This window comes from Aquarana catesbeiana, linkage group LG01 (genome assembly GCF_042186555.1).
Source record: "Aquarana catesbeiana isolate 2022-GZ linkage group LG01, ASM4218655v1, whole genome shotgun sequence".
Lineage (NCBI taxonomy): Eukaryota > Metazoa > Chordata > Amphibia > Anura > Ranidae > Aquarana > Aquarana catesbeiana.
In genome coordinates, this window is record NC_133324.1 from 505,932,065 (window position 1) to 505,947,639 (window position 15,575).

The 15,575-nt window shown below is 42.2% G+C and overlaps 1 protein-coding gene across 2 annotated transcripts in view; it reads right to left on the reverse strand.

The window, feature by feature from the left end:
• Positions 1-13,498: 13,498 nt before the first annotated feature.
• Positions 13,499-15,575, reverse strand: part of LOC141103564 (N-acetyllactosaminide beta-1,3-N-acetylglucosaminyltransferase 3-like) — a 67,725-nt gene continuing 65,648 nt past the window's right edge. For both annotated transcript variants that reach the window (XM_073593296.1, XM_073593304.1), the window contains one exon: positions 13,499-14,958. In XM_073593296.1, the coding sequence (XP_073449397.1) occupies positions 13,812-14,958 (1,147 nt within the window). In that variant the 3' untranslated portion in view covers positions 13,499-13,811. The remainder of the gene's footprint in view (positions 14,959-15,575) is intronic.

Genomic DNA, 15,575 nt, shown 5'->3' on the forward strand with positions numbered 1-15,575 from the left:
TTGCCTGTCTGTTTTAGGTTGCTTTGATGGTGATGTTTTTTGACTGGAAATGTTATCTGGCTGTGAAAACACCCTCACCTGAGTATCTCTCCATTGTTCAGGAACCCTTGTTTAAATCAGTGGGCTCCAGATATCATACCTGTGACTCTAAGAGTAATTACTGATCTCACTAACTTTAATTTTTGATCGGGTGAGTGTATACAAAGCCGTGTATCGGTGGGTTTAGACATATTACACATGTGCCTTAATGGCATGATCTTCCCCGTACCTTATTGTTTGGTGTTAGTTATAAACTCCATATAGAATACCTCCCCCATTTTGAGAAACAACTGTCCGGTTTGGATTAGAGTGCTCCACTTGTCTACTCACACTCCCCGCCTTGCCATATGTCTGTATGAAGATACTGTAGGTTTGTATTATCCTTCTCATTCATTATATTCTATAAATACCCAAATGATTTCTTATAGATAAGGCGTTGGTGTTTGAGATGATATCTCATCCCTACTATAGACCTTGAAAGTCATCCCTGTTTAGGTTGTTTCCATGTGGTACATTATTTTTTATTTTTCTGTTTTTCTCTGAAACAGCTTTCTACATTTTTGTACCTTATCTGGTTCCCGCACTTGCCCGGGAGACTGCCTTCACAGGCCTTGTAACACCCAAGTATATTGGTGCTGGCAGTGTTGTTGAGTATCATTTTGCTCTTTCACCAGCATTTTTTCTGGCCCCATCTGTTTACATGGTCTTCTGAACAGACATACTATCCACTCGGGCCATGGATTTTGAGGCTTCACCATGATGGCAGCCATTCTGGTGATATGCCTCAGTCTTTTGTAGCCTGATTATATATAAATTATTTCTTATTGTTTGATATCTACAAGTTGGCTTATTGTATATGTTTTCTTTTTAGACATAACATTCTCTGAAAATATACTCCTGAAGAAGCGGGTCACCGCAAAACATGTAAAGTTTGCAACTGGAACTATGTCTCCGTAAAACCATTGCGGAAATTCTTATCTTCCTTTTCCAGATTGTGTCAGAGAATAGGGTGCCTTCTTTTTGAGCAGCATCCTTTGTATAATGTATATTTCCCTATGTTTTTAATAATCATGTTTTGTATAATAAATATATATTTTTGTATTACAACTGTAGAAGTCTGTATACCATGAAAGTCCATATCGCCTCTCCAATTGCCCATCTTTCTATTCAATGTTAGGGCGACGGTACCTTACCAATTTTCTATTTAGTAGCATTCCATATTTTCACACAGTCATTGATGTCTAAACTGCTGGCAACAAAAGTGAGTACACCCATAAGCGAAAATGTCCAAATTGGGCCCAAATTTTCCTTCCCGGTGTCACGTGACTTGTTATGCCGCGTACACACGAGCGGACTTTACAGCAGACTTTGTCTGGCGGACTTTTCAACGGACTTTCCGAATGAACGGACTTGCCTACACACGATCAACCAAAGTCTGACGGATTCGTACGTGATGACGTACGGCCGGACTAAAACAAGGAAGTTCATAGCCAGTAGCCAATAGCTGCCCTAGCGTCGGTTTTTGTCCGTCGGACTAGCATACAGACAAGCGGACTTGTCTGTTTCAAATCTAAGTCCGTCAAACTTTTGAGAAAACAAAGTCCGCTGGAGCCCACACACGATCGAATTGTCCGACGAAATCCGGTACGCCGGACCAAGTATGCCGTAAAGTCCGATCGTGTGTACGCGGTGTTAGTGTTACAAGGTCTCAGGTGTGAATGGGGAGCAGGTGTGTTAAATTTGGTGTTATCGCTCTCACTCTCTCATACTGGTCACTGGAAGCTCAACATGGCACCTCATGGCAAAGAGGTTCTGAAAAAAAGAATTGTTGCTCTACATAAAGATGGCCTAGGCTATAAGAAGATTGCTAAGACCCTGAAACAGAGCTACAGCATGGTGGCCAAGACCATACAGCAGTTTAACAGGACAGCTTCCACTTGGAACAGGCCTCACCATGGTCAACCAAAGAAATTAAGTGCACGTGCGCAGCGTCATATCCAGAGGTTGTCTTTGGGAAGTAAATGTATGAGTACTGCCAGCATTGGTGCAGAGGTTGAAGGGGTGAGGGGTCAGCCTGCCAGTCCTCAGACTATACGCCGCAAACAGCATCAAATTGGTTTGCATGGCTGTCGTCCCAGAAGGAAGCCTCTTCTAATGAGGATGCATAAGAAAGCCCGCAAACAGTTTGCTGAAGGCAATCAGACTAAGGACATGGAATACTGGAACCATGTCCTGTGGTCCGATGAGAGAAAAATAAACTTATTTGGTTCAGATGGTGTCAAGCGTGTGTGGCGGCAACCAGGTGCGGAGTAGAAAGACAAGTGTGTCTTGCCTACAGTCAAGCATGGCGGTGGGAGTGTCATGGTCTAGGGCTGCATGAGTGCTGCCAGCACTGGGGAGCTACAGTTCATTGAGGGAGCCATGAATGCCAAAATGTACTGTGACATACTGAAGCAGAGCATGATCCCCTCCCTGCGGAGACTGGGCCGCAGGGCAGTATTCCAAAATGTTAAGGAACACACCTCCAAGACAACCACTGCCTTGCTAAAAAAGCTGAGGGTAAAAGTGATGGACTGGCCAAGCATGTCTCCAGACCTAAACCCTATTGAGCATCTGTGGGGCATCCTCAAACGGAAGGTGGAGGAGCACAAGGCCTCTAACATCCACCAGCTCCATGATGTCGTCATGGAGGAGTGGAAGAGGACTCCAGTGGCAACCTGTGAAGCTTTGGTGAACTCCATGCCCAAGAGGGTTAAGGCAGTGCTGGGAAATAATGGTGGAATCGCGAGAGAATCGTGATCTATCCTCTAAGCAAAAAAATTGTGATTCTCATTTTAGCCAGAATTGTGCAGCTCTATTCTAAGGGAGTAAATTTTTTATTTCACTCCTCACTGCCTATCACAGTTTCGGAGGCCATGAAATGCCCACGTAGCACAAACCCCCCCCAAATGACCTAATTTTGTAAAAAGTAGACACCCCAAGTTATTTGCTGAGAGGCACGTTGAGTATTTTGCAGATCTCGCTTTTTGTCACAAAGTTTTGAAAATTGAAAAAAGAAAAAAAAAATATTTTCTTTCTTCATTTTCAAAAACAAATAAAAGCTGCAAAATACTCACCATGCATCTTAGCAAATACCTTGGGGTGTCTACTTTCCGAAATGGGGTAATTTGGGGGGGTTTTGTGCCATCTGGACATTTCAGGGCCTCCGTTACTGTGATAGGTAGTGAGGAGTAAAATCATCATTTTACGCCCTCAGAAATCCCGAAGGCGGTGATTGGTTTTCGGGGTCCTGTACACGGCTAGGCTCCCAAAAAGTCTTACTCATGTGGTATCCCTGTACTCAAGAGAAGCAGCAGAATGTATTTTGGGGTATAATTTCACATATGCCCATGGCATGTTTGAGCAATATATCATTTAGTGACAACTTTCTGTAATTTTTTATCTATTTTTGTTATTCTTCAATCACGCGTGACAAAAAAAATTAAATATTGGGCTCAACATGCCTCTCAGCAATTTCCTTGGGGTTTCTTCTTTCCAAAATGGGGTCATTTGGGGGGGGGGGGGGGGGGGTTGTACTGCCATTTTAGCAACTCAAGAAAAGAGATAGGCAGTCAAACTAAAAGCTGCGTAAATTCCGGAAAATGTACCCTAGTTTGTAGACGCTGTAACTTTTGCGCAAACCAATATACGCTTATTGACATTTCTTTTTACCAAAGACATGTTGCTGAATACATTTTGGCCTAAATGTATGACTAAAATTGAGTTCATTGGATTTTTCTTCTAACAAAAAGTAAAAAATATTTTTTTTTTCAAATTTTTCGGTCTTTCCATTTATATTGCGAAAAATAAAAAATCACAGAGGCAATCAAATACCATCAAAATAAAGCTCTATTTGTGGGAAAAAAAAGGACACAAATTTTGTTTGCGTACAACATTGCATGACTGCGCAATAACCAGTTAACCACTTGCCGACCGCCTCACGCTGATATACGTCAGCAGAATGGCACGGGCAGGCAAAATCACGTACCTGGTACGTGATTGCCTTCCCGCGGGCGGGGGGTCCGATCGGACCCCCCCCCCGGTGCCCCGAGGCGGTCGTCTTTGGTCTGGGAGCGTTCAGTGATGAGGGGGAGGCCATCCATTCGTGGCCCCCCCCTCGCGATCGCTCCCAGCCAGTGAGAAACCTCCCCTGCCTGCGCACACACAGGCAGAGGATGTGATGTCATCTCTCCTAGGCTCGGCAGTTTCCGTTCCAGCGCCGAGAGAAGACATCTAAGTGAGTTGCACAACACATACACTTACAGTAGAACATGCCAGGCATACTTTACACCCCCGATCCCCCCCAATCACCCCCCCCCCCCGTCACACTGACACCAAGCAGTTTTTATTTTTGTTTTTTCGGATTACTGCATGGTGTCAGTTTGTGACAGTTACTGTGTTAGGGCAGCTAATATTAGCCCCCTTTAGGTCTAGGATACCCCCTAACCCCCCCAATAAAGTTTTAACCCCTTGATCACCCTCTGTCACCAGTGTCGCTAAGCGATCATTTTTCTGATCGCTGTATTAGTGTCGCTGGTGACGCTAGTTAGGGACGTAAATATTTAGGTTCGCCGTCAGCGTTTTATAGCGACAGGGACCCCCATATACTACCTAATAAATGTTTTAACCCCTTGATTGCCCCCTAGTTAACCCTTTCGCCACTGATCACTGTATAACCGCTACGGGTGACGCTGGTTAGTTCGTTTTTATAGTGTCAGGGCACCCGCCGTTTATTACTGAATAAAGGTTTAGCCCCCTGATCGCCCGGCGGTGATAGGCATCGCCCCAGGCAGCGTCAGATTAGCGCCAGTACCGCTAACACCCACGCACACAGCATACGCCTCCCTTAGTGGTATAGTATCTGAACGGATCAATATCTGATCTGATCAGATCTATACTAGCGTCCCCAGCAGTTTAGGGTTCCCAAAAACGCAGTGTTAGCGGGATCAGCCCAGATACCTGCTAGCACCTGCGTTTTGCCCCTCCGCCCGGCCCAGCCCACCCAAGTGCAGTATCAATCGATCACTGACACTTACAAAACACTAAGCGCATAACTGCAGCGTTCGCAGAGTCAGGCCTGATCCCTGCGATAGCTAACAGTTTTTTTGGTAGCGTTTTGGTGAACTGGCAAGCACGAGCCCCAGGCAGCGTCAGGTTAGCGCCAGTACCGCTAACACCCACGCACGCACCGTACACCTCCCTTAGTGGTATAGTATCTGAACGGATCAATATCTGATCCGATCAGATCTATACTGGCGTCCCCAGCAGTTTAGGGTTCCCAAAAACGCAGTGTTAGCGGGATCAGCCCAGATACCTGCTAGCACCTGCGTTTTGCCCCTCCGCCTGGCCCAGCCTAGCCCACCCAAGTGCAGTATCGATCGATCACTGTCACTTACAAAACACTAAACGCATAACTGCAGCGTTCGCAGAGTCAGGCCTGATCCCTGCGATCGCTAACAGTTTTTTTGGTAGCGTTTTGGTCAACTGGCAAGCGCTAGCGGCCTAGTACACCCCGGTCGTAGTCAAACCAGCACTGCAGTAACACTTGGTGACGTGGCGAGTCCCATAAGTGCAGTTCAAGCTGGCGGGGTGGCAAGCACAAGTAGTGTCCCGCTGCCACCAAAAAGACAAACACAGGCCCGTCGTGCCCATAATGCCCTTCCTGCTGCATTCGCCAATCCTAATTGGGAACCCACCACTTCTGCAGCGCCCGTACTTCCCCCATTCACATCCCCAACCAAATGCAGTCGGCTGCATGAGAGGCATTTTCTTTATGTCCTTCCGAGTACACCTACCCAACGAACCCCCCCAAAAAAGATGTTGTGTCTGCAGCAAGCGCGGATATAGGCATGACACCCGCTATTATTGTCCCTCCTGTCCTGACAATCCTGGTCTTTGCATTGGTGAATGTTTTGAACGCTACCATGCACTAGTTGAGTATTAGCATGGGTACAGCATTGCATAGACTAGGTGCCATTTCACAGGGTCTCCCAAGATGCCATCGCATTTTGAGAGACCCGAACCTGGAACCGGTTACAGTTATAAAAGTTACAGTTACAAAAAAAAGTGTAAAAAAAAAAAAACACAAACAAATATAAAATAAAAAAAAATAGTTGTCGTTTTATTGTTCTCTCTCTCTCTCTATTGTTCTGCTCTTTTTTACTGTATTCTATTCTGCAATGTTTTATTGTTATTATGTTTTACCATGTTTGCTTTTCATTTATGAAATTTTTTATACTTTACCGTTTACTGTGCTTTATTGTTAACCATTTTTTTGTCTTCAGGTACGCCATTCACTACTTTGAGTGGTTATACCAGAATGATGCCTGCAGGTTTAGGTATCATCTTGGTATCATTCTTTTCAGCCAACGGTCGGCTTTCATGTAAAAGCAATCCTAGCGGCTAATTAGCCTCTAGACTGCTTTTACAAGCAGTGGGAGGGAATGCCCCCCACCACCACCGTCTTCCGTGTTTTTCTCTGGCTCTCCTGTCTCAACAGGGAACCTGAGAATGCAGCCGGTGATTCAGCCAGCTGACCATAGAGCTGATCAGAGACCAGAGTGGCTCCAAACATCTCTATGGCATAAGAAACCGGAAGCTACGAGCATTTTATGACTTAGATTTCGCCGGATGTAAACAGCGCCATTGGGAAATTGGTGAAGCATTTTATCACACCGATCTTGGAAAAATTGGGGTCTATTAGACCCTAGATTTCTCCTCTGCCCTCAAAGCAGAGGAGAAATCTAGGGTCTAATAGACCCCAATTTTTTCAAAAAAAGAGTACCTGTCACTACCTATTGCTATCATAGGGGATATTTACATTCCCTGAGATAACAATAAAAATGATTTAAAAAAAAAAAAAAAAGAAAGGAACACAGTTTAAAAATAAGATAAAAAGGCAAAAAAGTAATAAAGAAAAAAAGGCACCCCTGTCCCCCCTACTCTCGCGCTAAGGCAAACGCAAGCGTCGGTCTGGCGTCAAATGTAAACAGCAATTGCACCATGCATGTGAGGTATCAGATCGAGGGCAGTAATTTTAGCAGTAGACCTCCTCTGTAAATTTAAAGTGGTAACCTGTAAAGGCTTTTAAAAATGTATTAATTTTGTTGCCACTGCACGTTTGTGCGCAATTTTAAAGCATGTCATGTTTGGTATCCATGTACTCGGCCTAAGATCATCTTTTTTATTTCATCAAACATTTGGGCAATGTAGTGTGTTTTAGTGCATTAAAATTTAAAAAAGTGTGTTTTTCCCCCAAAAAATGCGTTTGAAAAATCGCTGCGCAAATACTGTGCGAAAAAAAAAAAATGAAACACCCACCATTTAAATCTGTAGGGCATTTGCTTTAAAAAAATATATAATGTTTGGGGGTTCAAAGTAATTTTCTTGCAAAAAAAATAATTTTTTCATGTAATCAAAAAGTGTCAGAAAGGGCTTTGTCTTCAAGTGGTTAGAAGAGTGGGTGATGTGTGACATAAGCTCCTAAATGTTGTGCATAAAATGCCATGACAGTTCAAAACCCCCCCAAATGACCCCATTTTGGAAAGTAGACACCCCAAGCAATTTGCTGAGAGGCATTTCGAGTCCATGGAATATTTTATATTGTGACACAAGTGGCCTAAATGTATGACTAAAACTGAGTTTATTGGATTTTTTTTATAACAAAAAGTAGAAAATATCATTTTTTTTCAAAATTTTCGGTCTTTTTCCGTGTATAGCGCAATGAATAAAAACAGCAGAGGTGATCAAATACCATCAAAAGAAAGCTCTATTTGTGGGAAGAAAAGGACGGAAATTTCGTTTGGGTACAGCATTGCATGACCGCGCAATTAGCAGTTAAAGCGACGCAGTGCCAAATTGTAAAAAGTGCTCTGGTCAGGAAGGGGGTAAATCCTTCCGGGGCTGAAGTGGTTAAAGCAGCACAGTGCCAAATTGTAAAAAGTGCTCTGCTCATTGAGCAGCCTATTCTTCCGGGGCTGAAGTGGTTAATCTTAAATAGGAAAAAAAAAAGAAAAAAAAAAAAAGGCGCTTACAGTTGGTCCAGATAAATTCAGCAAATAGTAAATACCGGTAGATAGGCAGCAACTCTACTGTGTGATATCGACACATAAACAAATTTTAGTATGGAACAGAGTCGCGCTAAACACAAAGGATATTAAATCTCGCAAAATAGTAAAAGTACAACTTAAAAAGTCCCAATCATGTGATAAAACAGATTTTCTGTTGCGCTCGCAGGCAACACTTACGTGGATCTCAATCAGGGGGACACTCGGTCATTAAACAGTCCCCTGTGTGACTGACCACCATAAACACCGCCACCTTAAGAGTGGGAAGAATGCCTGCTTACCAGCAGTACTGCACCTCTTTATTACAAAAAGGCCAGTAACACGTTTGGCTAATTACCCCACCAGGGCCTTTAGATGATATTCCTGTAGACCCACAATGGCCCTCAATGGACCTTTGAAAGAATCTTCCTGCTGGGGTGTCCATGATGTCAGGCTCAAAAATAAAAGATGTGTCACATAGTGCAAAATCCCAATGCAGTTTATTTATAAAAAGAGTTGGATTACACTCACCTTTTCGTAGTTAAAAGTATGCATTAACAAAAAAAAAAAAAAAAATCGCCGGCCCGGCGGATAAAACAGCATGTCTGTGCAGCTGCATTAGGATTTTACACTGTAAAATGATGTGGAGCATCTTTTATTTTTGAGCCTGACATCACGGACACCCTGGCAGGAGGATTCTTTCAAAAGGTCCATTGTGGATCTACAGGAACATCATCTAAAGGGGTAATTAGCCAAAAGTGTTACTGGCCTTTTTGTAACAAAGAGGGCCAGTACTGCTGGTAAGCAGGTATTCTTCCCACACTTAGACCTCTTTCACACTGGGGTGCTTTTCAGGCATTTTGGCGCTAAAAACAGCCCCTGTAAAGCATATGAAAAGCGCCTCTCATGCCTCCCCAGTGTGAAAGCCCGAGTGCTTTCACACTGGAGTGGTGCGCTTGCAAGACGGAAAAAAAAAAGTCCTGCAAGCTGCATCTTTGGGGCGGTGCGGGAGTGGTGTATACACCGCTTCCAAAATGCCCTGCCCATTGAAATGAATGGGCAGCGTGAAGCGCCTGCAAAGCGCTTCAGCAGTGCCGCAACACAGGCGCTTTTAACTCTTTCTTCGGCCGCTAGTGGGGGTTAAAAGTGCCCCGCTAGCGGCCGAAAAGCACCACTATAACAGCGGTAAAGCGCGGCTAAAACAGTGTGAAAGTACCCTCAAGGTGGCAGTGTTTATGGTGGTCAGTCACACAGGGGACTGTTTAACCACTTCAGCCCCAGAAGATTTTACCCCCTTCCTGACCAGAGCACTTTTTACAATTTGGCACTGCGCTGTTTCAACTGACAATTGTGCGGTCGTGCAACGCTATACCCAAACTAAATTTGCATCCTTTTTTTTCCCACAAATAGAGCTTTCTTTTGGTGGTATTTGATCACCTCTGCGGTTTTTATTTTTTGCGTTATAAACAAAAGAAAACTGACAATTTTGAAAAAAAAAAAAATTTTTTTTACAGTCTGGTATAATAAATATCCCCCAAAAATATATAAAAAACTAAAATTTCTTCCTCAGTTTAGGCCGATGTGTATTCTTCTACATATTTTTGGTAATAAAAAAAAAAAAAATAAAAAAATAATAAAATCGCAATAAGTGTATATTGATTTGTTTGCGCAAAAGTAGTAGCAAAATAGGGGATAGATTTATGGCATTTTTATTATAATTTTTTTTTTTTTTTTTTTTTTACCAGTAATGGTGGCGATCTGCCATTTTTATCGGGACTGCGACATTGTGGCAGACAGATCGGACACTTTTGACACTTATACAGCGATCAGAGCTAAAAATAGCTGCCGATTACTATATAAAATGTCACTGGCACGGAAGGGGACAAACACTAGGGGGCAATCAAGGGGTTAAGTGTGTTCCCTCAGCGTGTTCTAACTGGGGGGGGGCTACCACTGAGATGATAGATCGATGTTCCCGATGACAGGGAACAGAAGATCTCGGCAAGCGGTTAATGACCGAGTGTCACCCTGAAGTGTTGCCTGCGAGCTCAACTGAAAATGTTTTATCACATGATGATTGGGACTTTGTTTATGTTGTACTTTACTTTTACTATTTTGCAAGATTTAAATACCATTTGTGTTTAGCGTGACTCTGTTCCATACTGATGCTAACATGCTTTTTCTCTTGCTTCGATATTTTCTGCCAGTGACCTTGAATAATTATGCAAAAAAAAAAAAAAAAAAAAAAAAAAAAAAAAACAACCACACACCTTTTGACTTTACAAATATTTTTCAGAAATGTAACAATGGTTGTCTAAAGGTTTCTCATATTTCTCTTATGACAAGCATCCTTTCACATTGGCCGTGCCAAGCTTTTCATTATAACTAGTTTATACTGCCACATAGCATGTAAAATACTTTAGAAAGCACACCCTCAACTTTATTTTCACCTAGACTTTGTACTTCTACCCGCCTTAGTAACCAAGATTTCCAACTTTTCAAAACATAACCTTTAAGCATCTGTGCCCTATGCCTTTACTCATCTTTTTCAAATTAGCTTGATCACAGAGTATGCAATGATAAACACAGCATTTCCTTGAATTTTCTTTTTCTTAACTCCTGACCTCATCTGATCTAGATGCTTCCCAGTACAACAGTAGATTATTACCTTGAGCCTGGGTTCATACTATTGCAAACACAAACCTTGCATGTGATTTGCACCACATTGCTGTGCTGATCACATGCGATGTCTGTGCAATGCGAATTCAGCCATACAGCTGGATGACTGAACTTGCATTGGTTTCACAGGAAAAAGGTGCAGGAACCTTTATTTTCTCCGCATTGGAATCGAATCACATGGGTGTTCACACCCATGCAATCCGATTCCTGTCCAGATTAACAGAGAAACCGATCGGGGGGGCGTCGTTAACTTTGTAATGACACCAACAGAGGTTCACAGACGCCAGTGTGAACTGCCTGCGAGGGAGATGCGATGCGGGAACTGGCACTGGAATTGCACTGGTTCCCACATCACAATAGTGTGAACCCAGGCTAAAGGTTTATTCCACTTTTGCAATCAAATTTGAAAAGACCCCCATTATAGGTCATGTGTTCCTATTCACATGGCACAGCTAAAAAAAAAAAAAAAATAATAGAACTACGTCTTAACTTTTAGATGTTTCTCAAGAGGAGGTGTCATGACTGACTGCAAGATTTTTTTTTTTTTTAACATTGTTATGTTAGGTACACAATAGAAGTTTTTTTTTTTCCCCAGCGGGCTGAAAAAAAAGAAAAAAAAAAAAAAAAACAGAGGCCATTGTACTAACCAAGATGTTAGTGCAGTGATCTCCCCTGCTATGCCATTATGTTCTAACAGGGGGACTGCCCCCGCCCCGCCAGCACACACTGATCAGCACTCACGGCCATAGGCTGCCAGCACTGATTGGATCCTGGATTTCCAGCATTCACGTCCTTAGACTGGCTTCTGTCAAACAGGCTGTTGTACACACTGGCTGAATGTCAGCCGGTTTCTGTTAAACCGGTTGATACTCGGCCAATGTGTACCAGCCTTTAGAGTGAACCTGTCCCAAGGGAGGTCCTCCTTAACATGCACCGCAGGAGGGTGATTTCTACATGTTTAACCCTTTGTTAGAATAAACAGTCTTAAAATCTAATTATAATTGAGAATTAAGATCTGCCTGCACAGTACAGACAGGATTAAGCTGGCAATAGATGGGTCAAATCTTGGCTGGTTCAGCAGGGACTTGACGAGATTACATCCATCTATGGGCAGGCTGGTTGTACCCAAGTCGATCCATTGTATGGTTTCTTTTACATGTGATTACTGTTGGCGGCAATAGACACTAGCAGTAATCATTGCGTTCTGCTATCTGGGAAGGCTCCATGTTGGCAGAACACAATAGAGCTGCAGGAGGGATTCCCCATTCGCACTGAATGTGTTGATAGGGGAAATCGGACGATTTCCTTTCCTTCCACTTGTAGTGGAAGGAAAGAAAATCAAATCATCTATGGCAGGGATCCTCAACTACGGCCCTCCAGCTGTTGCAGAACTACACATCCCATGAGGCATTGTAAAACTCTGACATTCACAGACATGACTAGGCATGATGGGAATTGTAGTTCCTGAACAACTGGAGGGCCATAGTTTGAAGACCCCTGATCTATGGCTTGCCCTAATTATAGCAAACACAGCTGCCCAGCCACCTCACAAACAAACAGAACTATAGTAGCAGTTTTCCTTGCTGGAGGGCTCAGAACATAGCATCTAAAAAGATATGCTGCAATGTTTCAATTTTTTCTTTTTTTTTTTTTAATATATATTTTATAATATTTAAAAATGTTAGATTTTTTCAGTTATGTTTTGTGAATGAGGACATGTAACAAATATAAAGTGGGTATTCCAATTCGGCTGCAAAAGTGAAAATAAACTTTTAAACCAGTTCTCAAAATCACTTTGGCATACTTGTGATACCATATCAATGCAAAAAAGGTTGTATACTGTATATGACTAAATCCAGTTGTGGCATTAGTCAGAACTATACTGCTAAAGCAGTCCTCAAACTCTCTCTATCAATCGACTTCTGTACAACCCCCCTGCTGGAAAATTTCCTCTATAGCCAGTGTATTCTGAAGTCTCCCTGCTGTCAGAATACAATGACACAGCGGGAGGATTCCCCCATCCACCTTGAATGTGTGGAAGGGGGGAATCTGGTCATTTTTTTCCCTTGAACCTACTGGTTCAAGGAAAAAAAAACAAAAAACTGACACATCTATGGCCAGCTTAAGGCACTGCTGTCTCTGACTGCAAGTCTAAGGAGTTGTGATTGGGTTATTATTGTGCTTCTCAGTATTCTCCTTGCTGGCGGCCCTTAGCTGCAGGTAGACCACATTGAATATCGTTGACAAGTCCTTTGCCCTCTCCCTTCATTTTTTAGGCAAAGTTTTCAGAGTTTAGATCTTTCATAACCTTTCCATATCTGAATACTTAGTCTAACCCCTAAACATCCTGAGCCATTAAACCTCGCCTAAAATTAACTGCTACGTGAGCTTTTATCTCCTTTCCCAAACATTTAACCGCTAAAAGTATCTAACACTTAACATTAAAAAAAAAAAATAAAAAAATGTGTAACCTTAACACTTAAATTTAGATTCAACAACCTCTAAAACACTGAATCAAACCAAATCTAATCCCTAAATTTAATCTTAAAAAATAATTAACTAACCATTTACTGCTGCTTACTTTCCTTGTCCTACCTCAAGATCCTTTGTGCTGATAGTAGGTAGGTTCCATGCCAAAAGCATACTTCAATATTATCTCCAATAACATAAGCTAACAATATGATGAATGTACAACATATGGTTAAATTACTTTAATACAAAATTGAGAATAAGTTAACAAAAGAAGCATAAACTAGTCTGAAGACAGGTGCTTAACCAAGCAACACAATGGCTCTTAATTAAAAACAAAAGGAAATGAAAATTTTGTCTCATTCATAGTCTCATTCATAGTGTAAATGAGAGAATGAACAGTTTGATTCAGATATCTACTCTGGTTTCCGGTTTGCATGGGCAATACAGATTTTCCTTTCTTCGGGTCTTCTAGGTAAGGCTGTCTGTTAGAAGTGTCAAACGGTATATGGCTTAAAAATCTTCCCAAGTCCATCCCTGTTACTGGCCTATATATAGAGAGAGCTTCTGTCCACAGTTGAGATGAGGATCTTGTATAGCTTTCCACATGACCAGCATCTGATATGGCACAAAACGATGTACCATTAGAAGTTCTCTATAATAGCATGGGTTAAAAGAGTCTAATTTGTCAGATGGCACACGCACTCCTACTGTCCTCATTCCCATGTGAGAGGCTGGGACTAAGCCAGCCTTTGCCAAACACATGCCAAGATAAACATCATCAATAGGGAATAGGGAAATTTCCAAGGATTTATTGTAAATGGTATGAGCAGTGAATCTGGATAGAAGAATTCCCCCACCGCCACAATACATTGGGTAGGAATTGGAACTGGTTACCTGTATGGGCACATAATATTTGCTACCAGATTCACGAATAGGTCCGACATTGGCTATCAGCTGTCCAACAAAGAGGTGATCATCTGCCTTCAGTCCCCGTAGATAGGTGACAGCATTGAAGGTGTTCACAAATACATCATCATCACCATTAAAAATAAAATGAGCTCCTGGGCAATTATCCTCTAACCACTGATGGAAGAGGAACTGTTTCAATGTCAGGTTAAAAAAAGTGTCATGGAAGTTCCACTGTAAAATATCACCGTAGGTTTCGCTTTCAATTTTTAGAAGTTGCCTCAAATGTTTGTTCTCCCTCTCATTTTGGGACGTTCCAGAGAGAAAAACCCTTCTGACATGGGCACCATTATAGCTGTTTTCCTCCCCCCAAGTCTGGCGAATGATAGCTCTCCTTTCATAATTACCAGGGGAAGACTTTATGGCAAGAAGCAGAAATACCCCCATAGATTCAGCTCTTCCATCACACTTCTGTGGTGCGTTAAGGATCTGTGGAAAGCTTCTGCAATGTCTATATCTCAAGAAGTCTTTAATGTGTCCAGGTAGTTTGGAAAATCCATCAATACTTTGCACTGAGGAGTTCTCCACACAGTGAGAGACCCATTCAATTTTTTGGGGTGTAACAGGTCCATGAGTAACATGAGGAGCAAGGACAGGCTGTTCTACAATTTCTTCTATTCCATCTTCACTTTCTTGCATAATGAACATGAGACCAACAAGCCCCACGCACAGCAGTAGTAAGCATTCCACTGTTAAAATAGACCGCCTCATGCTGACTCTGTAAAAAATAAAAAAAGGTATGTAAAGAAAGTCTTATTTTTCGCAACAAATGCATTGCAATATTTATTAAAGTGGAACTTTAGTCAGAAAATTAAGTCCTGCTAGATCACTTAATGCTGGCCCCTTCTGCAAGTCCCCATTGCAGTAAAACATTAAAAACAAGTGCCAATATGGTTTAAAATCTGCTGACAGCCTAACAATTTACTGCCACTCATGGACTCTAGGCTTCATCAAAATGGCAGCCTCTTGCAAGAAGAAACAGGAGCAATGCTAGAGGCAATGTACAGCACACACTAATTTTGGTAGCATAATTATTAACGTGGAATGCACTTTCACTGCTAAAAAACATTTTATCAAGTGGTTTTTAGTAAATTTTAGCTTTAAATCTGTTTTTTTTAAAGCTATATTTACATGAAGAGTGGATCCATGAAAAATTTTATTTTAGCTATTTTAGTGTTTAATAGGTGCTGCAGAGTGAAAGAGTCAATGCAGCCAGGCACAGAGCTGAATCGATCCAGCAGTCAGGTGTTTAGAGGGGGCACTGCAAGTTATAAAACTTTTACCTTAACCACTTGACCTCCAGGAGATTTACCCCCCTTCATGACCAAGCCATTT